The sequence below is a fragment of the Suncus etruscus genome, chromosome 1 (assembly GCF_024139225.1).
Source record: "Suncus etruscus isolate mSunEtr1 chromosome 1, mSunEtr1.pri.cur, whole genome shotgun sequence".
Lineage (NCBI taxonomy): Eukaryota > Metazoa > Chordata > Mammalia > Eulipotyphla > Soricidae > Suncus > Suncus etruscus.
This window is the reverse complement of record NC_064848.1, coordinates 150,808,257-150,833,184: the sequence shown is the minus strand read 5'-3', so window position 1 is coordinate 150,833,184 and position 24,928 is coordinate 150,808,257. Positions and strand designations below refer to the sequence as shown.

The following is a 24,928-nucleotide window of genomic DNA, read 5'->3' as shown; positions in this document are numbered from 1 at the left end:
GTTTCCACTTCATTGATTTCTGCTCTCAGCTTTGTTATTTCCTTCTGTCTTCCTATTTTTGGGTCCTTTTGTTGAGCACTTTCTAGTTCTATTAGCTGTGTCATTAAGCTACTCAGGTAAGCTCCTTCTTCCTTCCTGATGTGTGCTTGCAAAGCTATAAATTTTCCTCTCAGGGGGCCGGGTAGGTGGCGCTGGAGGTAAGGTGTCTGCCTTGCAAGCGCTAGCCAAGGAAGGACCGCGGTTCGATCCCCCGGCGTCCCATATGGTTCCCCCAAGCCAGGGGCGATTTCTGAGCACATAGCCAGGAGTAACCCCTGAGCATCAAACGGGTGTGGCCCAAAAACCAAAAAAAAAAAAAATATTTTCCTCTCAGTACTGCTTTTGCTGTGTCCCATAAGTTCTGATAGTTTGTGTCTTTATTGTCATTTGTCTCCAGGAAACTTTTGATTTCCTCCTTGATTTCATCTCGGACCCACTGGTTATTGAGTATGAGGCTGTTTAACTTCCAGGTGTTAAGGTTTTTCTTCTGAGTCCCTTTGGAATTCACAAATAATTTCAGAGCCTTGTGGTCAGCAAAGATAGTCTGCAAAATTTCTATCCTCTTGATATTATGGAGGTATGTTTTATGTGCCAGCATGTAGTCTATCCTGGAGAATGTCCCATGTACATTGGAGAAGAATGTGTATCCAGGTTTCTGGGGATGGAGTGTCCTGTATATATCCACTAGGCCCCTTTCTTCCATTTCTCTCCTCAGATCTAGTATATTCTTGCTGGGTTTCAGCCTGGTTGACCTATCCAGTGTTGACAAAGCCGTGTTAAGGTCCCCCACAATTATTGTGTTATTGATATTATTTTTCAGATTTGTCAACAGTTGTATTAAATATTTTGCTGGCCCCTCATTCGGTGCATATATGTTTAGGAGAGTGATTTCTTCCTGCTCTACATACCCCTTGATTAATATAAAATGTCCATCTTTGTCCCTTACAACCTTCCTGAGTATAAAGTTTGCATTATCTGATATTAGTATGGCCACTCCATCTTTTTTATGGGTGTTGTTTGCTTGGATAATTTTTCTCCAGCCTTTTATTTTGAGTCTATGTTTGTTCTGACTATTCAGGTGCATTTCTTGTAGGCAGCAGAAGGTTGGATTGAGTTTTTTGATCTATTTAGCCACTCTGTGTCTCTTAACTGGTGCATTTAGTCCATTGACGTTGAGAGAAAGAATTGTCCTGGGATTTAACGCCATCTTTATTTCGAAATTTGGTGTGTCTTTTGGTTGGTCTCGTCTTAAATTAGGTCTTTCAGTTTTTCTCTTAAACTGGTTTTGTGTCTCTAAAGTTTCTGAGCTGCTTTTTGTCTGTGAAACCATGTATTCTTCCATCAAACCGGAAAGTGAGTTTTGCTGGGTATAGTATTCTGGGTGAAGCATTCATTTCATTCAGTCTTGTCACAATATCCCACCACTGCTTTCTGGCATTGAGTGTTTCTGGTGACAGGTCTGCTGTAAATCTCAATGATGCTTGCTTGAACGTAATTTCCCCTTTTGATCTTGCAGTTTTCAGAATTCTGTCTCTATCTGTGGGATTTGTCATTGTGACTAGGATGTGTCTTGGGGTGGTTTTTCTGGGTTCTCTTTTGGTTGGTACTCTTCGAGCATGCAGGATTTGATCACCTATATTCTTTAGCTCTGGAAGTTTCTCTTTAATGATGTTCTTGACCATTTATTCTTCCTGGGAATTTTCTTCCTGGGTCTCTGGGACTCCAATGATTCTTAAGCTGTTTCTGTTTATCTTATCATAGACTTCTATTTTCTTTTTTTTTTTTTTTTTTTTTTTTTTTTTTTTTTGGTTTTTGGGCCACACCCGGTGACGCTCAGGGGTTACTCCTGGCTATGCGCTCAGAAGTCGCTCCTGGCTTGGGGGACCATATGGGACGCCGGGGGATCGAACCGCGGTCCGTCTCCTAGGCTAGCGCAGGTAAGGCAGGCACCTTACCTCGAGCGCCACCGCCCGGCCCGACTTCTATTTTCATCTGTTCCCATTCTTTGACTAATTTTTCCATTGTCTGTTCATTTGCTTTAAGTTTTTTTTCCAATATCTCCTGCTGTATGGAATTGTTATGTATCTCATCTTCCACAGCACCAAGTCTATTCTCAGCTTCTGATACCCTGTCCCAGAGCTTATCCATTTTGTCATTCACTTCGTTTACTGACTTTTTCAGGCCCGTTAGTTGACATGTTATTTCAGTTTGGAGTTTTGTGATTTCTGTCTTCATATTTTCTTGGTTCTTATTAGTGTTCTGTTCAACTCTATCCATGGTTTCTTTGAGTTCTTTGAGCATCTTCCATATTGCTAGTCTAAAGTCCTTATCTGTGAGGTTGATTAGTTGGTTCGGCATTATCTGGTCATCAGAATTGTCATCTTCATTCTCTATGTCTGATGCTGGCCTGCGTTGTTTCCCCATTGTCACACTTGTATTGTGGGTTTTTCTACATGTTGTGGTGGTATTCATTGGCTATATGATGTAGGCAGCACACTCCTCTGGCTCCGCCCTTTCTGGATGGGCTGACTTGCCTCTGAGGGAGGGAAGTCCTCCGTGGATGAAGCCTCACACTGGATCAAATCTTAGGCCCGAGCATGCAACAGAGAAGACAGTCCGGAGAGAAATGCTTGCTTCTGTGATATAGCACAGTTCTTAGTGTGATTTTTCCTTCTTGTTGCGATAGTGTTCTTTTCTTAGAAAGAGCGCACGGCCGCGTAGCGAAGAGGAGTGGCCGTGCTCTGCTGGAGCCTCTTTTGCCCCACTCCCAAGAGTTTCACGCAAGAGGACAATAGACAGACATTTACAGGTAGCACTCACAGTTGGGCCCCGCCGGGGCGGGCGTAGATTCGTGGCTTTTCCCTGCCTGATGTCCCAAACAGGGCACCCGGCTTCTGCGGCAGTCTGCCGGTTTTTATGTTCTGGAGTCCCGCCCTGGAATTGGCCTCTGGGAGAGCAAGTTTCTGGAGCTCTTTTGCCCCACTCCCAAGAGTTTCACACAAGAGGACAGTAGACAGACATTTACAGGTAGCACTCACATTTGGGCCCCGCTGGGCGGGCGTAGATTCGTGGCTTTTCCCCACCTGATGTCCCAAACAGGGCACCCCGGCTCTTTACACTTTTAATTTGGCTCTTCTGTGTGTCGGGCAGCTGCTCCAGGAGTCAGGACTCTGCTCCTAGCCTCTGTCTTAATTTCTATATTTTATACTCACTAACAAAACCTCAGTTCATCACTTACTTTTCCTTAGTCTTCATTCTTCACATTTGACTAATGATTGCAGTGCTAGGATTTCCTTAATTTCAGGATCTCCCCTGAAAGAAGAACCCTAGCTTATTCTGTTCTTGAAGATCTTAAACAGTTTCTCTTCCAGATCTTTCTCACCCACAACCTATATATCTCAACTCAAATCTATTCTCCATGCTGTTATCACAGAGTATTTTTAAAAACATAAGTGCGGTCATGTAACTTCTATATTTAGCACTCTTTGACAGTATAAAATCCAAGACCAATTCTAAAATCAAGGTTAAATACCCTCCATACTGTGACTTTTAATCTGTTTCCTTCCTCTCTACTATAGCTGCCAGTTTATATTTGGTCCTAACAAGTCACACTTTAAGATCTTTCACACTTCCTGATTCCTCTAACACAAACAACTTACTCAATCCTTGCCCCCACTTTATTTGGTTAGCTCAAATTTCTAATAGACATTTATAAAGAATTTCACATTCTTTGTTTTCTTTTATTTTAGTAAAAGAAATAGTTTATATTGAATGAAACTTAAAAGATATAAAGAGGAAGAATTAAAAGAAATGCATTCTAGAGACCAGGAGCTTGAAAAGCAAACAAGAGACAGACAAGCAAGGAAAGTGTGGGTTCAAATGAAAATACAGACTAGAGAGGGCAAGTTAGACTGCACATTCTTAGGTTCTTAGAAGATAAGTATTATTTTTTTAAACTGCCCACAAGAAGCTCATAGAGGTTATTCCAGAACACATACTCAATCATTTAAGAGCATAGCTACCTAATTGCAGAATCATACTAATTTTGTAATGGTGACATTACTACATTACTTAGTACTTATCCTTTTTCAATTAAATGAAAACTATATTAATACTCATTTCACAAAGTTTCTAAAAAAATTAACTAAGAATGTAAAGAACAGAGCAGTATCTTTATATAAATATAATAAAGTGTGTGCTTTTCTAGTGATTGTGGTTATTATTGGTAAACTGTTGGATTACTGGGCCCCTCCCTAATTAGTATTTCTTCTTCACCCTAGAGAGTGTGGTCTGGTTCTTGCTAATAAAAGCCCAGATTTCAGGAAGACAGTAGATTCATTCTTTGGTCTTCCTTCACCAACCTACTTTCCTTCTTAGAATTGAAAGTTTGTGTGTTGAGATTCCTGACTTGAGTGTTGAAATTTCTGAACCCATTTTTTTCTCTTTTTACTATGTGGATTATTTCCTGCATCAAAGTTTGCTTCCAGACCAATGTCTTTCCAGGTTTTTAGTTTGGGAGCCAGAGGTTTCCATCACAGAAAACATTATGCTTTAAAGCCCAAAGAGTAATCTTTTTGAACTTTACATCAAAATGCCTCTATATTTTTGGGTCCTTTATAAAATTTATAACCCCTTCCATGCCTCTATCTCCATCCTCTCTTATGACTGCCTTCATGTTTCAGCTTGAGAACTTTTATAAGACATTTTTGGGAGGTTTAAAGCAAATAAAAGGTTAGATCTAATAAATAGCTAACACCTATACAGAAAAATCACTGGATTTTCCTTTTATCCCAAACTTTTATGTTTCTGATCTGCTTCTCCAATACAGTTCCACTCACCCTCAAGAATCCTTATTTATCCCAATAATCCTAACAAATTTGACAAAGCAATAGCCTCTGTCATTTGCCAAGACCCATCAACAAGTTTAATAGAATACTTCATGCTGGTATTTGAATCCTGTTCTCAGTATAAATAAGTGTAAACTCTGTAAAACTATCGCTAAGAAAGTAGTTCTGGAGTTGAAGTAAAAGCACAATGGGTGGGGCGTTTATTTGCACCTAGTTGATCCTGGTTCAATCCCAGCATCCCATATGGTTTTTTGAACCTGCTAGCAGTAATTTCTGAGCACAGAGCCAAGGGGGGTTGAAGCCCCAAAACAAAACTGTAAAGGTCCACTCACAGTAATCCAACCCCAAGAGAATGAATGGGTCTAGAACAGGGTTGCCACAGAGAATAATAAATCAAAGCACTCATGATAGAAAACACAGAGACAAAGTGGCTTCTGCCTGGTGGTCTTCTGTCTGCCAAACTGACCTCTCTCTTTATTAAGCACTGAATTCACAACCAGGCAGGTGACAGACAAAAGACCTATCTTGAACTTGTCTAGTCTAGTCTTTTACATGTAAAAAGGGGTGGATGAAAGGGAATTGACTCTGAGGGCCAAGGAAATTCTTTGTTTAGGGTAAATGCAGATGTAATCCCACACAACTAAAACATTTTCTCCAAGATGATGATGCTCAGGGAACTAAATTTAAAGCATCCCATATAAGGGGAAAATTTTCAAATTAAGTACCAAGTGAACCTTCTTTAGAATTAAAATTCATCCCAAATTTTATAGCCACTGAGTTCTTTTCACCAATTTCATACTCAGAATATGTGATCAGCAACCCTCCCTTTTCATTTTTTTTATGGTTATGCTCCTTTCTGGAGACCTTTGTTGATGCTCTGATGTCACCAGGCCTCTGTGATGTAAGCTGCATGTCACACACAGTCCATCCTTCCTTAAGAGTGCTTTACTCGTACAGGCTAGAGCTCACAAAGACCAAATCTGTATTAAAGTTGTCAATTACAAATCAAATTCGAATTACAACATTACTGGTTCCTGTTGGATCTCTAAATCTCTAAATTCTTACTACATTATCCAGACATACTTTATGATTTCCATTTGCAAATGATTTTATGGCAAAATATAAAAAGAATATTATCTTTTTATGGTCATTTTTTACTTTCTTAGATGCAGAATAAACTATTTTCCTAGTTTAAATTTTTATTTCTCACCCCAACTTTACTTATATGTAATTAATATTTAACATTGTGTACATTTAGTGACTAGAGAGATAACATAGCTGGTCAAGTGCTTACATTTCATGCAATCTACCCATTTTGATCCCAGGCATCCTATAGGGTCCCCAAAATCAGCCAGGTGTTATCCCTGAGAACAGAATCAGGAGTAAGGCCTGAGCACAGCCAGGTGTGGCCCAAAATTAGAACACATTAAAAAAAGTAAAAGTTTAAGGGAAACTACAGTTTACTTAAGAATCTTACATATTGCAATATTATTACCTTTCTAGTTTTAGCTAAAACCTCTAGCATTCCACATAACTACACAACTTGGTTTTAGTGATATTTGATATTTCTTATAATTAAAATAAATAATTAATGGCCTAGAAACTTTCAATGAATAGTACTACAAAGCTAATTACTTTATTTAATAATAGTGCTTAGAAATTGTTTCATGATTTCTTTTTTGGATTTTGAGCCACACCCAGTGACAGTCAAGGGGTTACTCCTGGCTATGCACTCAGAAATCGCTCCTGGCTTGGGAGACCATATGGGACGCCCTGGGGATCAAACTACAGTCAATCCTAGGCTAGCTACAGGCAAGGCAGACTACTTGATTGCACCAGTGCTCCAGCCCTTGTTTCATGATTGAACTCCATCAAACAATGCATACCATCCTTCACCAGTGCACAATTTTTGCCACCAATGTCCCCAGTTTTCCTCCCCACCTCCCCTGTCTGTGTCTGGGTTGACATTTCATCTCTCTCTCTCTCTCTCTCTCTCTCTCTCTCTCTCTCTCTCTCTCTCTCTCTCTCTCTCTCTCTCTCTCTCTCTCTCTCTCTCTCTCTCTCTCTCTCTCTCTCTCCTGTTACCTTTTTGACACTGTGGTTTGCACTATTGTTAATAAAGGTGTATCATGCATATCATTTTATCCCCTTTCAGCACCCCAATTTTGTCGAGTGATCAGTTTCAATTATCATCATCAAGTGGATCCTTCTCTACCCTACCTGCAATCCCGACTCTTTGTCATAAGCTTCCTGACAGGGACTGGTCCTCCTGGCCTTCGTCTCTATTATCTCTGAATACCATTAGTAAACTATCTTTAATTTTTCTTATATCCCACAATGAGTGAGATTATTCTATGTCTATCTCTCTCCCTCTGGCTCATTTCACTCAGCATGATAATCTCTATATCCATTTATGTATAAGCAAATTTCATGATTTCATTTTTCCTAACACCTTACTAGTTTCCCATTGTGTAGATATGCCACATTTTCTTTAGTCATTTCTCAGTTCTTGGGCACTTAGGTTGATTCCAGATTCTGGCTATTTCAAACAATGTTGTGACAGACATAGGAATGCAAAAGGCTTTCCTGCATGGTGTTTTGGGGTTCCTAAAGTATGTTCCTAAGAGTGGTATTTTCTGGATTACATGGAATCTCAATTTCTAGTTGTTTTTTTTGTTTTGTTTTATTTTTAAAATAATTTTTATGTTAACCACAGTGGATTACAAATCTTTCACAGTGGGGCCGGTGAGGTGGCACTAGAGGTAAGGTGTCTGCCTTGCAAGCACTAGCCAAGGAAGGACCGCTGTTCAATCCCCTGGCGTCCCATATGGTCCTCCCAAGCCAGGGGCGATTTCTGAGTGCTTAGCCAGGAGTAACCCCTGAGCATCAAATAGGTGTGGCCAAAAAATTATTCACAGTAATATTTTGGTACATAGTGACATTGAATCAGGGCCATTTCCACCACCAATGTGGTCCTCCCTCCACCCCTGTTTCCAGCATGCATCCCATATCCATCCCCCAGACTGCTAGTATAAGTGATCCCCTCAGTGTCTAGATTGTTGTAGATTGGGTATTGATTCTGTTGTTGTTAGCTTTGGATTTGGTGTTTAAGTCTGATTATTTTGTATTTTTACTTTATGTTCATACGACTGTTTGGTCTTGGTACCTTCCATATTTCTCCTCCAATTCGTGAGGCCGAACAGAATGGTTCAAATTATGTGATTCTAGTTTGATTCTAGTGATATTATGTTTTGTTTGGGGGCTACATCCAGCAGTACTCAGGGGTTACTCCTGACTCTGCTCTTCGCTCCTGGCAGGCTCAGGGGACGATATGGGATGCTGGGAATCAAACTAGGCTGCATGCAAGGCAAATGCCCTATTCCTGTGCTATCTCTCCAGCCCCAATTTTGAGTTTGTTCTTTTTAATAATCATATTGGAGCCGGAGAGATAGCACAGTGGTAGGGCATTTGCTTTGCATGAGGCTGACCTGGGAGGGACCCAGTTCAATTCCTGGCATCCCATATGGTCCCCAGCTTGCCAGAGGTGATTTCTGAGTGCAGAATCAGGAATAACCCCTGAGCATAGATGGGTGTGGCACAAGAACCAATAAATAAATAAAGTTTAAAAAAAATAATCAAATTGATTTCCAAAAAGGCTGGACCAATCTACATTTCTACCAGCCATGAATGAAAATCCCTTTCTTTCTGCATCCATGCCAGCACAGGTTGTTCTTATTCTTTGCAATATTTGCTAGTTTTTGTGGTATGAGATGGTATCTCATTGTTGGTTTCTTTGTTTTGTTTTGTTTTGTTTTTTGGTTTATTTGGTTGGTTGGTTTTTGGATCACTGAGTGGCGCTCAGGGGTTACTCCTGATTTTGCATTCAGAAATCACTCCTGGAAGGCATGGGGAGCCACCATTTGTCCTGTATTGGCTGCTTGCAAGGCAAATGCCTTACCACTGTGCTATCTCTCTGGCCCTCATTGCTGTTTTTATCTGCATCTCTCTGATGATTAGTGATGTAGAGCATTTATTATTGTTTTTCTTTGTATTTCTTCAGTATTCTTTGAAAAATGTTTGTTCACTTATTCTCCCCAATTTTGGATGGGGTTAGATTTTTTTCTAAGTTATATCAATGACTTTTATATCTTAGATATTAACCTCTTATCTGATGGGTATTGGGTGATTAGTTTCTTGATTCCATTGATGGTCTTTGTGTCCTAGTCACTGTTTCCTTCAAGATGCAGAAGCTTCTCAATTTAATTAGTCCCATTTGTTTATCTTTGCTTCCACTTGGTTGATCAACATTGTTTCATCTTTAAAGATGCTTTTAGCTTCTTAGGCTGAAGTGATAAAACAGCAGTAGGGCATTTGCCTTGCATGCAACCAACTCAGGACAAACCTGGGTTCGATCCCCGGCATCACATATAGTCCCTGAGCCTGTCAGAAGCAATTTATGAGTGCAGAGCCAGGAGTAACCCCTGAGCTCAGGTGGGTATGGTCCAAAAACAAACAAAAAGATGCTTTAAGATTCAATGTCATGAAGTGTTCTTCCTAGATTTTCCTCTATGTGCTTTACGATTTCAGATCTGATATCAAAGTCATTATCCATTTTTGTTTGACTCTTGCATAGCGTTAAAGAGAAGTCTGATTTAACTTTTTTGCATAATGTTGACCAGTTTTCCCAACATCGTTTATTTGAAGAAACTTTCCTTGCTCCACTTTGTATTTCTTGCCCCTTTACCAAATATTAATTGATCATATATCTGAAGGTCAGTCTCAGAATATTCAATTCTATTCCATTGACCTGAGGGTCTGCCTTTATCCCAATATCATGCTATCTTAATGACCACTGCTTTACAGTATAGTTTAAAGTTAGGGAAAGTGATGTCTCCCACCTTCTTTTTCCCAAGGATTGTTTTAGAAATTAAAAACTTTTAATAAACCATCTCCAAACCCCAACCCCATTCTTCTGCCTCCTAGTCCTAACATTGCCATTTTAGTAAGCCTCATTCTAGCAAAACTCATGTTTTGCTTTTATAAGTAACACATAAAGTTAGTTTATACAGTATTTGTCTTTTCTATCTGATTTCACTTAGCAAAATTTCCATGAGTTGTATGTATATTTTGCAAATGATAAGCTATTCTCATAGCCAAATAATAATCTGTTTTTATATTATGTGCTTACTATGTATTATATATCACTTCATTCTCATCCTTTATTTGTTGATGGGCATTTGGTTGCTACCATATCTTGGCTACTGTAAATAATTCTGCAAACAAGGTAGTGCAAATAATTATTTTAGATCCCATTTTTATTTCTTTGTATATATATATAAAAATGGGATTGCTTATATATATAAACATATATAAACAAAATGGAATTGCTGAATCCTAAAGAGGCTTTATTGACTTTTGTTTTGGATATCAAATATACATAAAATATTAAATAGAAAATCTGTTATATAGAAGAATGAAACACTAGAAAGGTTAGTCCTATCAGTTTGATATATTCTGTAGAACAAGGTAGTACTCACATGCATGTGAGGACTCATGTATCTCTAGATATGTATGAAATATCAACACTAACAAATAAAGAACTCAACAAAAATTTACAGACATATAAGAAAATATTTAATATCACACACATCCCTATATCCATAAGTTATATTTTTCCAAGAGAAATTGTTAAGAAACCTCAATAATAAACTTAGCTTTATGAATAGGAGCAATAGCACAGCGGTAGGTCATTTGCCTTGCACATGGCTGACCCAGAACAGACCTGAGTTTGATCCCCGGTGTCCCATATGGGCCCGTAAGCCAGGAGCAATTTCTGAGTGCATAACTAGAAGTAACCCCGAGCATTACTAGGTGTGTCCCAAAAACCAAAATGATAATAATCAACTTAGCTTTAAAAAGAAATTCACAAGGCCATTGCAATAGTACAGCATGTAAGGAACTTGATTTGCATACAATGAACAGAAATTTGGCCCACAGCACCACTTTTGGTCCCACCAAGTTTAAGGGAAACTATATTTTGACTTAGGACACTTACATATTGTATTGCAATATGATTATCCTTCTAGTTTAAGCTAAAACCTCTAGCATGCCACATAATTACAACTTGGTTTTGGTGATAATATTTCTTATAATTAATTAAAATAAAAATTAATAACATAGAAACTTTCTATAAATAGCACTACAAAGCTCTGTGTCTTGGATTCAGTAAGTTAGATATCATATTGCTGTTTCTTATCTTTTTGAGTGTGCTCTTGTTATGCAAGGGTTAACATTAAAATTTTGCATTGGTTCAGAAACCTTACAAGATTTAAAAAAAAAATGGATCTTAGCAATACAATCTTTTGAATGGTCACCAACAAACAGTAGTTCCAGGATCTAAAGAACTCTAGAATATATTCTGTAACTGTCAAAATATTTGTTCTATGTAAACTTTTATTTCCACATTTCATGATCAACACAAATCTGGTGACAACCAGACCTATGTAGTGATGATGACAGAATAATGAAATAGTGACTAAGGTGAAGATGAAAGTAGTGTAACAAAGACAGGAGGGGCCAAGGGGTGTAAAGTAAGTATTGGGGAGGCTTAAGAGCAAAACTTATATGAGTCTTCATAAGCTAATGTGGAGAACCCAACACCCCACATCCTGGCTGTAGAAACTCCATTGTAAAGGTAAACCCAGAGCCTGGAGCTTCCTGTCCACAGAGAAGCAAACTACTTTAATCGGTAGATGGATTTAGATGGATTTTGGCGGACAGTAGATAAGACAAACTGGATCCAGAAATGAAACTAAAATTCCTTTACTAGAAGACTCAGATAGGCAGGTATTATCCTAGTCCATAGACTATAGAACAAAAGAGCCTCCAGGAGTCTATCAGGAAATATCTCCCATATTCACCCTCCCACCCCATTTACTATTTACTATCAGAACTGCTTCCAGTACCATTGGTTGTCCATATATCTAACAAAGCCCACTGATTCTACCAGGTGTTCCGAAGAAGAAGATTCCATCAGAGTTTCATGTACTCTGCTGATCTTTCTCTTCAGAGACCTCACAGAGTCTGAACTGCTATGAAACTTATCTTCTATTTGGGTATCCTTGCTGGTATGTATCATCATCAGTTCTCTAAGGCTCTCAGATCAATATAGGATTGAAGACAAACGACAGTATTTGAAGGGTTCAAAAGGATAAACAGGCAGTCTCTTGTGAGTGTGTAAGCTCTCCCTTTCAGGGCTTAGTTCTGGGTTGACTGATGGTACACTCCTGTCCCAAGGAGTCAACAAAACAAATGTTCTAGTTGATAATTCTGAAACAATAGTCTTATTGTTCTCTGGGCAAGGTCTAATGTAGTTATAAAGCCCAAGAACTTATTTTGGTATAAAAGCTTTTTTTTATAAGGTTTATACAAACAGAATTTAAGGAACTGAATCAGTGGGAACAAAGGCTTGAATGCAAGGGTTTGCCTCCTCCAGAGTCTAGGTTCCCTCAATTCTTCTGATAGCAAAATTTGCTGCTATGGTAGAGTCCAACACACTCACTGGCCCAAGTTTTATCAAATATCAGACTGTTAGTTTGGACAAGCTAGTGTGTTCATGCTTCAATTTTTTTAGTCCAAATAGAGATATTACTAACTGCATAAAAGAGATATTGTGAGCTAAAACCCATGTAAAGCACTCTCAAACAAGAGCTCAAAATTTTGTCCTTATTAATGTTATGCCCATGTTTATTGCTGTATTTAAGGTAACAAGGTTATAATAATAATAAAGTTTATGATCTTGGTATACAATTAAGCACTATGACCAAAATGCCAAATACTGTCCTCCAATCTCATTATTACTTATAATCTACTTCCATTCTCCCCCACTCCTTTCAGTGCCTGCTAATCAGTTTTATAGGCCAACATCAAAAATTGTGGTCATGGTTTCTTCCTGTCTATGCTCAACACCCTTTTCCCCACTTGGGAATTTTGATAGTATAAATTTTGATACATAAAATGTATAATAAAGTATAGGCATAGGCTTGAGAAGTAAAAGTTCTGAGGGCAACAAAGACAAAAGTAATATTTTGTTGCTCATCCTTAGAATCTGTCTCGCTGCCCTTCCGTCCCTGGTTTAAAAAAATTATTTATAAAAATGACATGTTCACATTGGAAATGTTGAAAGAAATGAACATTATTAATTTTACCTCTCACTTGACACATGTCAATCCTCTGAATTCACTCACTGAATTCACTGAATTAATTTAAAAAATTAAAATTTTAAAATTATTTATATTTACATTTATAGTTTTGTTACGTGGTTTTTATGCAGGTGTACATTATAGATTAAACTTAAATTTTTGTTATCTTAACAGAAAGTAAGAACATCAAGGTTTCCTTCTCAAAATAAATACTCTTAATAAATGTAATTTTATACATGGTGATTTGTTACATTCTTTTTATTTTCAATATCAAACATTGTTACTCTATTATACATTTATATTCTTGGTGGTTAACTGTTATCAACAGTATCAAGAAGCACATTTATTCATAATCTTTATCTATACTGATTATTTCTTTAGAATAACTTCTTGGGATCAAAAGTCATAAATCATAATCATTGTTCTGTTTCTAAATTGTTTTTCAAGAAGATAGAATCAATTACTTAATATCACCATATGCAGTTAATCAGGGTTTATCTCATTAGGGGTGAATGTCTTCAGTATTATATTTAAACTAATCATAAGTATTTTAAATGGTATTTTATTTTAATTTATATTTTTCTTTAAAAAAGTCATTTCACACTTACTGTATTTTTGAGTGCCTCTTTAAAAAAGAAACTAGGAAGTTTTTAGTTGTCTTCTTTTAATAATGTCTTACATACCGAGTATTCATTATTTTCTCAGGGGTATTACACTTCGCTGACTCAGTTGCACAGAAAGAAGACCATGCTCCCTATTTGGCATACCTCAGATCTCACTTCACCCCTTGTGTGGGTGTCCTTATCAAAGTTAACTGGGTACTAGCCCCATCTCACTGCTACTTACCGTGAGTATTGGTCAGTGGTACTCAGAGACTTTACCTTCAAAGCACTTTTAGCAAAGTCTGGAGAAGTTTTGATTGCCATGAAGTTGGGAGGAGGGACAATATATACTATTGGCATAGTAAATAGAGGACAGAACAGGATGTCTGAAAATAACATGTGATATGCAGGATAAGCCCCCCACAGCAAAGATTTATCCAATCCAATGTGAAAGTTAAGAAAATTTGGTTTACATTTTATTCTTCCTTAATCTCCCATCAAATCTCTCAAGATTCTTTTTTACTAGAGCCAAAGAGATAGCACAGTGGTAGGGCATTTGCCTTACACGAGGCCGACCCACGACAGATCTAGGTTCAATTCCAGGCATCCCATATGGTCCCCTGAGCCTGCCATGAGCAATATCTGAGCACAGAGCCAAGTGTCCCAGACTCAGATAACCCCTGAGCGCTGCACGGTATGGTCCAAAAATCAAAAAGAAAAAAATATTTTTATTTAAACATGAATAATAACTGATGCTGTAATTAACTTTAATAAATTGAATTTTTAAATAAACAATGACATGCAGTGATGTGGCTTATATGGTATACAAATAGTTGATTAGCAATGGAAAGTAACTAAGTAGAAAAATTTGTGATTCTACTTCAGACTGATTTAGAAAAATATTTAGGTAAACTACATATTTTTAAAATATGTGACCACTCAGATTTTTTGTTTGTTTTGAGAAACTGGGAGTTGAAAATATTGAACTCCAGAAGAATAGAAACACAGGTTGTGTTTTGTGACTGAAAACATAGGATTTGAGAGCCCAGCACCACAATTAATCATGGGAAGAACACAATGTTGCTGAATCTTTCCAAGTGGAATAGCCCAGGCAGAAAATTCTGGGGCTTCTCAGAATGAATATAAGCAAATTTCTCTTTCTTCCTGATGATACAGCAGCCCACACCCACACCCAACACCCTTCAATATAGAAATGGCTCAACACTAAACTAAACCTCATCTCACTGCAAACTCATCAAATTGTTCCAACTCCGTAGCTCCTGGAAACCTTCAAATTTTAGTGGTGTCAGTGGGATCCAATAAGATCACAGTAAATCTGAAGAAAAGTTTCACTGAAGATCACCAAGCTCAATGAGTCTAAACAATAGGACAGAAGGCTCAACTAGCACCAATCGGCCCAAAAATCCTCAATTATTTGAATAACACAAATGATAGATAATCCAAATGATCACAAATTGACTTTGATCTAAATTTTGATAATCTGATTTGCCTTTGGGTTGTACCAAACAACATTTCACTATATATCACAGTGTAAAGGAACGGAACAAGATGAAGTGAGCTGAAAGTAGTTCTAAGTAAGCAAACAAGAAATATATAAGACTCAGGTCACTCTCACAAAAATATAAAAGCACATGGAGAAGAGAGAATATGTTCATTTCTATCTAATCTTCCTCTATATTACAATTATAAAGTGAAATAAAAACAAACTAGTTAAAGCCCCACCACTTACTCAATAACCACAAGTGAAATATTCTTTTTTTTTTTTTTTTTTTTTTGGTTTTTGGATCACACCCGGCGGTGCTCAGGGGTTACTCCTGGCTGTCTGCTCAGAAATAGCTCCTGGCAGGCACAGGGGACCATATGGGACACCGGGATTCGAACCAACCACCTTTGGTCCCGGATCGGCTGCTTGCAAGGCAAACGCCACTGTGCTATCTCTCCGGGCCCAAGTGAAATATTCTTATGGGATTCGTTATTTTACTTGTTAACTGAGGATTAAGAATTAGAATTCACCCATTACATAACCTATTGTATAACCAACTATAAAATATCTCTTCTAAGAGTTGGCAGTAAGGTAATTTATAATTAAACACACTGACAATAGTACCTGACACATTGTAATACTCAACATCACCTTTAATGAAGATGAGATAATGGTGATAAGAGATTACTCCCAACCCTTTCTCTTTCCAGAAATCTAAAAGTAATGTTGGGAAATTTCAAGGTGAGAGTCAGAGATGGAACAGAGCAGACCATCAGCCCCATCAATATTATCCGCTACTGGAATTATAGTGATAGCAACCCCCAGGATGATATCATGCTCATTAAGTTGGCTTATCCTGCTCAACTCAATGCCAAAGTTCAGCCCATTTCCATAGCCGACACCAACCCTAAGCCAGGCACTATATGTGTGCTCTCAGGTTTGGACTGGAGCCAAAGCAACAATGGTGAGTACATTTTCCATGGCCAACATGATTCAGCCGTTATCCCTGAAGCATGTACCCATGTCTATGGCCAAAGGGAGATACTATTTCAGTGGTCTGATGAAAGAATTTCCACTCAGAAGATAAAGTTCCTTTTTATTTTTATTTTCTTGTCAAGTCTGATGTCCCACTGTGTCTTCAGAACTCTGACAACTGAAACAAGCAGACTATCAACTTCTCTGATTATCAGTAGCCCACTTCATAAGAAATAGATTCTCTTCCTCTTCCCATTTAGGCCCATTTTATTCAAAAATGACACCTCTGATATTTCATTTTGGCCATTTCTTATTCTTCAAGACTAAGCACAGAGATAAAAGAAAACCAGGCTCTTTAAGGACTCATAGAGGTTCTTTTAAAATCCTCTGGATTTGACTTTACTGTCATGATCATGAATAAGATCATGTCTTCTCTTTTTCTCATTGGAAAAAAAGGCATGTTGAAATAGAGGGTGGAGGTTGTAAAAACTAAATACCAAATGTGGGTGAAAGTTCTTTAATTATTTCATTCCTCAGGTAGACACCCTGATTTAAGGCAGAACCTGGAAGGCCCCGTGATGACCGAAAAGGCATGCCAGGACACAGAACAAGGAAGGACTCACAGGAACTCATTATGTGTCAAATTTGCGAAAGTGTTTAACCGAATTTTTGGGGTAATATTTTATCTACATTCCTATTTTATCTATTTTTATGACCTAATTAAATCCTTAATTATTATATTTTAAAATTCATTGGAAATCCCTATTTTCTGATAGTTGATAAGTTGATAAGGCTCCTTCAAAGCCCTTGCTTCTCCAGAAATGAGTTCTCCTTAGGGATTTAATTTATTAAAGTGTATCCTATAAATAATAACACTACTACTGGGTATTTTTCTCTCTCCTAAGATATTTTCTTTATTTTTAATTGAATACCATGAGATGCATAGATACAAAGTTGTTCATTATTGAATGTCACTCAATGTCATTCATCAATGTCTACTTCCTGCCACCAGTGTCCCAGTTTCCTTCCCTTCACCAAAATCTCCTCTGTGACAAGTAATTTTTCTTTCCTTTTTTTAGGCACTGTGGTTTGCAATACAAAAGGGTATCATGCATATTACTTACCTATGTTTAGCTCCTAGTTCTTACAGAGTGATCATTTCCCACTACCAATGCTAGAATGGTCCCTCTCTGTCATAACCACATTTCTTCATGCTCCTTAGTGGCAGTCTTTCTACTATGAGTCAGCTCTCTTGGCCCTCATTTCTCATAGTTCCAAGTGAAAATAAGTATTTTTTAAAAAGTATTCAAAGTTTAGCAATTTGGAGCTGACTTAAAATTAGGACAAATAAATGGGGTTTCAACATTTTATACTGTGAATTCTTAGAGGACTCATTTCTTTGTCAGTATCACACAGGTCATAGCAAGCTAGAAAAGGGAACTAAACTTTCTGTGTCCCAATTCATTCACAGTCCAACATGCAATCGTTGGGCTAGGTTCAAAAAGAGAAGCTGCCTGCAAAATCTGACCCTTTTTCTCTTTTCTCTCTGTATAATAGGAGGTGGCAGTTGGTACTGTCATCTGCAAAGACAAACTCCAGGGAATTGAGGTTGGACACTTCATGGGAGGGGATGTCGGCATCTATACCAATGTTTACAAATACTTGTCCTGGATCGACCAAGTAACTAGAGAGAGAAAAACAAATTGAGCTACAAAAGGCCTTAGGCAGTCTACTGGACTAACAGTCTGCTCTACCATTGACCATCTTGATTGCTACTTTGCCTGCATCCCATGTATAAAAATCAAATAAAAATATTTGAATGCATCATATCTACCATTTGTTCTCATGCTGATGTAAAAAATATATTCATTATTTCCATTTTATTTATTTTTATTTTTTAAAGAAGTAGAGTTCACACCTATTATGTGAAGCAAGTGTCCCACACTGAGCAATATCCTCATCCCACATATCTGTTAATGCTTGTAACAGGCCTTTGAGATTATGTCTTATGCCCACTTCATATATGACAAAACAGACTAAAAGAGCTTGCTTTATACATAATCCATAAATGGTAGATAGATATTAGAGCCTAGAATTAAAAGAGTCAAGTATTACTATGAGTCTTAATTCCATGTCTCAGCAGCAATGTTGTTAGGGAATATCATGATCATGTCATCACAGAACATTGCCTATTTTTTATCTAAATTCTTGTTGGTTTTGAACCATACCTGATGGTGCTACATGCTTACTGCTATTTCTGTGCTAAAGCATCATTCCTGGTAGTGCTTGGGGGACAGATGTTTTGAACTAGGTCAAGTGTCTTGCATTTGTACATTATCTTTATCTATTTATCCATCTATCTCTCTAGACCCTTTAATAGTTCTTTTTAACATTTGAAGAGACTTGAAATTTTCATTTAAAACTAAAATGTGGGTACTGAAATTAGATCTATTAAGAATGACTATGCTTCAATTCACTATTGTATTTAGTTCCAGTCTGCTATTACCATATTTATTCGAGTATAACATGCACCCATGTATAATGCGCACCCCTAATTTTCTAAACATTTTGATTACAAATATGATTGTGATTAGGTTTCAGTCGTGTAAAGAACACCCCCTTCACCAGTGCAACATTCCCAGCACCAATGTCCCAAATATCCCTCCATCCCACCCCACCCCACCTGTACTCCAGACAGGCTTTCCAGTTCCCTCATTCATTCACATGATTATGGTAGTTCTCTGTGTAGTTATTTCTATAGCTGCATTCACCACTCTTTGTGGTGAGCTTCATGAAGTGAGCTGGAAGTTACAGCTCTCCACTCATTGTCTCTGAGGATTGTTGCAAAAATGACTTTTATTTTTCTTAAAACCCATAGATGAGTGAAACTCTTCTGCACCTATCTCTCTCCCTCTGATTTATTTCAGACAGCATGATAGAGTCCATGTACATCCATGTATAGGAAAATTTCATGACTTCATCTCTCCTGACAACTGCATAATATTCCATTGTGTATATGTACCAGAATTTCTTTAGCCATTCACCTGTTGAAGGGCATCTTGGTTGTTTCCAGAGCCTGGCTATTGTGAATAGTACTGCAATAAATATAGGTGTGAGGAAGGGATTTTTGTATTGTATTCTTGTGTTCCTAGGGTATATTCCTAGGAGTGGAATAGCTGGGTCGAATGGAAGCTCAATTTCCAGTTTTTGGAGGAATCTCCATATCGCTTTCCATAGAGGTTAGACTAGATGGCATTCCCACCAGCAGTGGATAAGAGTTCCTTTCTCTTCACATCCCCGCCAGCACTGATTGTTCTCATTCTTTGTGATGTGGCGCACCCCTAATTTTCTATTAAAAATCAGTATAAAATTTTGTTTCACACCAAACATTGTAATTGACAAAAAAGTTGTTGAACACATACAGCCATGATAAAAATCATTTATTGACACCGTAAACTGGTATAAACACTACCAAAATAAAATTACCAATAACAATATTTCTTTAAAATGCTTCAAAGTCAGATTCATCATCAGATACACTAAAGAGTTGTTTGCATTCTGCTCAAGTTAATTTTTCATCAGTGTCCCAGTTGGCAGGAACATCTGTTTCTCCAGTTTCTTCGCTTTCCTCTGAGTCAGAATTCCACAGCAGTCGTCTTCTGTGCCGTCCATTTGATTGCTGATACCTGCCTTCAAAAAACTCTTGATGATCATTTCTTTTGGTATGTCTTCCCATGATGTTTGAACCCAGGATGTCACGAGAGATAGGCCAGGTTTCTTGAGTGTTTTTTTTTTATTCACCCTTGAGTACAGTGAGTGGTGCAACCTGGAAAAGGCACAGTGCGAACTCACAATTCGCCTGTGCCCTCATTGGACCGGCCACCACTGCCACTCCACGCCAGCCCTCGTTTATAACGCGCACCCAAACTTCAATTTCTTTTTTTTTTTTTTTGATAGAAAATTTTGCGTGTTATACTAGAATAAATACGGTAGGAGAGGGCTATTAGGTAGAAAGCAAAAAAAGAGAACTTTAAAACAAATTCATTAATCAGAAATTAAGTCAAAAAGATAACTGGCGGGGCCGGCGTGGTGGCGCTAGAGGTAAAGTGTCTGCCTTGAGAGTGCTAGCCTAGGACGGACCACGGTTCGATCCCCCGGCATCCCATATGGTCCCCCAAGCCAGGAGTGACTTCTGAGCGCATAGCCAGGAGTAACCCCTGAGTGTCACCGGGTGTGGCCCAAAAACCAAAAAAAAAAAAAAAAAAAAAAAAAGATAACTGGCAATTCCGGGGGAGGGGGGTGATTAAAAAGCCCAGTTCCAATAATAATATAATCTTGTAATCTCAAAGTTTTCACAAAACTAAAGAGGTCATGAAGGCTGAGAACTGATGGTAGAAATTGCACTCAGCCACATATCATTAGTTAACAAGGTCAAGAAACAAATAGAAAAAAAAAAAACAGAAGGGGGCCGGAGAGATAGCATAGAGGTAGGGGTTTGCCTTGCATGCAGAAGGTTGGTGGTTCGAATCCCGGCATCCCACAGGGACCTCTGAGCCTGCCAGGAGCAATTTCTGAGCATAGAGCCTGGAGTAACCCCTGAGTGCTGCTGGGTGTGACCCAAAAACAAAAAAAAAAAAAAAAAGAAGGTCTCAAAAACTAAGGAATGTATTAAGATGTATTAAGGGAAAGAACAGGAGTGAGTGGCTGTTAGAAAGTAATAACAAGGAGAGAGGAAAAAAATCAAAAGCTAACTGTACACAATTAAAATTGTGTCTCTGCATAGACTCCCAAGCTGATAGACTAGGTAGGCTGTGAATTTTATTAGAATATCTTCTTCAAAAAGAAAGGCTGTCAAAAAGAACAATCTACATCAAATAAACATGTCCAGTATCTGAAAATTACCATCATCAGTGAGCAAAAGCTCATAATAGAATCTAAGACCTTAAATGAGCACAAAATAAATAAGACAAACATTAAGGAAAGAAAATAATAGAAGGAAAGAATAAATGTAGAAGACATTTTTCTTTTTTTGGTTTTTAGGCCACACCCATTTGACGCTCAGGGGTTACTCCTGGCTACGTGCTCAGAAATCGCCCCTGGCTTGGGGGGACCATATGGGACGCCGGGGGATCGAACCGAAGTCCATCCTACGCTAGCACTTGCAATGCAGACACCTTACCTCTAGCGCCACCTTCCCGGCCCCAGAAGACATTTTTCAATGATAGTATCTCCCATACCACAAGCTCAAGCTCATTATGATCTTGTCACTCCTACAAAAAGAAGTCAAATCTCTATCTCGTCAGAGAATTCTACTTTGACACTATTAATGTTTTCAATATGATTTTTAATAAACATTTAATTTAATCACCAGGAGATACACTTTTACAAAGTTGTTCATAATTTAGTTTCAGTCCTAAATATCCAACACTCAATCCTTCACCAGTGCACATTTCCTATCACCAATGTCCCCAATTGCCCTCCTGTCCTTGCCCCTGCCCTCCCCCTGGATGTCTCTGTGTTTAATATTCTCCACCTTCCTTTTTTCCCTTTTAGATGCTTGGTTTACAATATTGTTAAGAAGGGATATCATGCATATCACTTTACCAACTTTTAGCACCCAGTTCTTGTCCAGAGTGATCATTTATAACTATCATTGTCATAGTGGTCCTTCTCTGCCCTAACTGCACTCCCTTGCCCTTTGTGGCAATTACCATAGACCAGTCTTCCTAGGCCTTTTTATTATCTGGGTATTATTTCTGAACTATCTTTTCTTGCGTTTTTTTTTTTTTGGTTTTTGGGCCACACCCTGTGACGCTCAGGGGTTACTCCTGGCTATGCGCTCAGAAGCTGCTCCTGGCTTCTTGGGGGACCATATGGGACGCCGGGGGATCGAACCGCGGTCCGTCCTAGGCTAGCGCAGGCAAGGCAGGCACCTTACCTCCAGCGCCACTGCCCAGCCCCTGAACTATCTTTTCTTACATCTCACAAATGAGTGTGCGAATGTGAACTTTCTTAATGTAGGAGACTAATTTGTGAATAGAGAAACTCTTGTAATATACCTGGTCTCTACCATTTAGATGCTAACAGCATTTCATTCTCCCTTTGCCATAAACACCCCTCTGGTTGCAAAATATAGCTCTAGTGCTTTATTGTGAATTAGCACTACAACTGTAATCAGAAAAGATATTCTTTCTTATAATTATTAATAAATTTTGAACATTCTCAAAAACGTTCACTTTTCGCTTCTTAAAATGCTTGCTTTGGAATGTTTCTTCAAATCCTTGATAATACATCAAGTCACATGAAAAATGAAAAGTCAGAGGTTCCCCAATTCATTGCACTGTCAATAGTAAGTATCACTGGTCAAAACCTCTCAGACCAGAAAAGCCCACATCAATTAAAACTGCTTATTGTTCTTTGCACAAATATTACAAACTTGAAACTAGTCCATCTCATACCCATAATAGACAATAATTTGTTCTTAAGTAACAACATTTGGAGTGATTTTGCAGCATAATAAACAGGAAGGAGCCAGAAAGAGTAGAATGGGTAGGACACTTGCCTATGGCTTCCATTCCTAGCACTTCTTATTCTTCCCTAAATCTTCCAGGAGTAAATCCTGAAAGCAGAGCCATGAGTAAGCCCTAAGCAACACTGAATGTGACCCAAAATCTCTCTAGTTCATCCATGTTTCAGGAAAAGACAAAACTTTCTCTTTTCTTAGAGTGCAGAGTATTCTGTATGTTTTTATCCATTCATAATCATATCGGATATTTAGGATTTTTTCAGGTCTTGGTTATTATAAATACCACTGCAATGAACTAAATAGTGCCACAGAGCACAGAAGTGTGAGTACATCTTTTCAAATTAGTGTTTTTTCTTCTTTAGATATATTTACTAGGAGTGAATTTCTTTATCGCATGGTAGTTCAATCTTTAATCGTAAAACTCCATTCTGTTTTCCATCAAGATTGAATCAGTTTACCAATCAATGGCTAACAAAAGTTCCATGTTTTTCTCACTCCTCACCAGCACTGGTGATAGTTTATTATCATAATGATTTGAATTACTCTGACAAATGATCCTGAGCACTTTTTTCAGATGTCTGTTGAAAGTATTTCTTTAGATAAGGATCTAGTTAGCCCTTCTCCCAATATTGATAGAATGTGGGGATAGTGTAGAAACATAGAACCACTCATTTTTCCTTCTACAGAGGTCAGTTTATATACATTTTCATAGCTTATGGTTCAAAAATATAATACAAAATATATATTAAAGTTATGATTGAAAGAAATAATAAATACATAACACTAATCAAATTAAAGAAAGGAAACTGGATTTGGACTTAAGTGTCATAACACCAATATTTGACAAATATGATTCAAAAGTTACATTTCAAAGTTTATTATCCAAAGGAGAAGAGAAAAACCGTATTGTTTATTTGTTATATAATTACTTTATTTAATCACCATGGTTACAAAATTGTTCATGATTGAGTTTCAGTCATAGTATGTACACCATCCTTCGCCAGTGCACAGTTCTCATCACCAAAGTCCCCAGTTTTCCTCCCTTCCATTCTACCTCTGGGACAGGTATTTTACTTCTCTTTTTCATTCTCACTTTTTATTTTTGATATTGTGGTTTGCACTATTGGTGATGGAAGGGTACCATGCATATTACTTTATCTCCTTTCAGCATCCAATTTTCATCCAGAGTGATCAGTTTCAACTATCATTGTCACAGTAGACCATTCACTATCCTAACTGCATTCACCACTCTTTGTAGCAAGCTTCCTACCATGGACCAATCCTCCTGATCCTCATCACTGTTGTCTCTCTATTATTACCATAAATCTTTTTTTCAAATAATAATATTTAAAGCTAGGAACATAATCACCAAAAGATAAGGAATAAATCAGATGAAAAGTTTTCAACCATGTCTTGACCAAGGAGGAGAATAAAAAAAACCTTGTTGCTTGAACTCTACTTTCTGTACCTCTGTAGTTTTTAATGTTTCCTCTAGCCTGAACTGACAGGCCACACACCACAACAGAGAGAAGGCCTGTAATGTCTACATTCGGGCAGTATATTGCATCTATTCTGGGTTGCTTTTGTTTTCGGTGGCCACAATGTGTGATACTAAGGACTTATTTCTGGTTTTGCATTTATGGAGTGCCAGAGATCAATCCTGGGTCAGCCACATACAAGGTATGCATCCTATCTGTCATACTATTGCTCCAGCCTTAAGTACATTACATGCGCATCCATCCGCTCTTCTAATGCAAACTAGAAAATATTTTCTTACATGAGAATCCATCCAAGAGTACAGATTTGCCTCCAAATTTGTTTATCTGTAGAAAAACACAAAGTAGCCTCACACCCATCAGGAGCTAAACCATGCATAGAAAAGGAAGGAAATCCAATCCAAAAAGGTAATGGAAACATGTAATGTTTGTCCTGAAAATAAATAGATAAGGGCAAGTGATAAAAGTTTTAATCCATTTTATTTGTGAATTTAGCTCCAAGACATTCAGTCAAAGGGCCTGAGAGATAGATAATACAGCAGATTAAATTTGTCTTACAAGCAGCCAACCCAGGTCCCCATGCACCAACAGGAGTAATTTCTGAGTACAAAGTCAGAGGTAATCCCTAAGCATTGCTGGACGTGGCCCAAAACAACAACAACAAAAAACATCCGGCTAATGTATAACTTGATAAACTTGCTGTTTAATTCAGCTACTTAAAAAATATATATAATCAAG

General features: G+C 37.9%; 1 protein-coding gene across 1 annotated transcript; it reads left to right on the top strand.

The window, feature by feature from the left end:
* Window positions 1–11,979: 11,979 nt before the first annotated feature.
* On the top strand, window positions 11,980–17,875 carry PRSS37 (serine protease 37). The gene is made up of 5 exons (XM_049783905.1): window positions 11,980–12,013; window positions 13,793–13,934; window positions 15,904–16,157; window positions 16,706–16,842; window positions 17,726–17,875. Exons 1-5 carry the CDS (start codon window positions 11,980–11,982, stop codon window positions 17,873–17,875), a joined length of 717 nt encoding a protein of 238 aa, XP_049639862.1.
* Window positions 17,876–24,928: the final 7,053 nt, after the last annotated feature.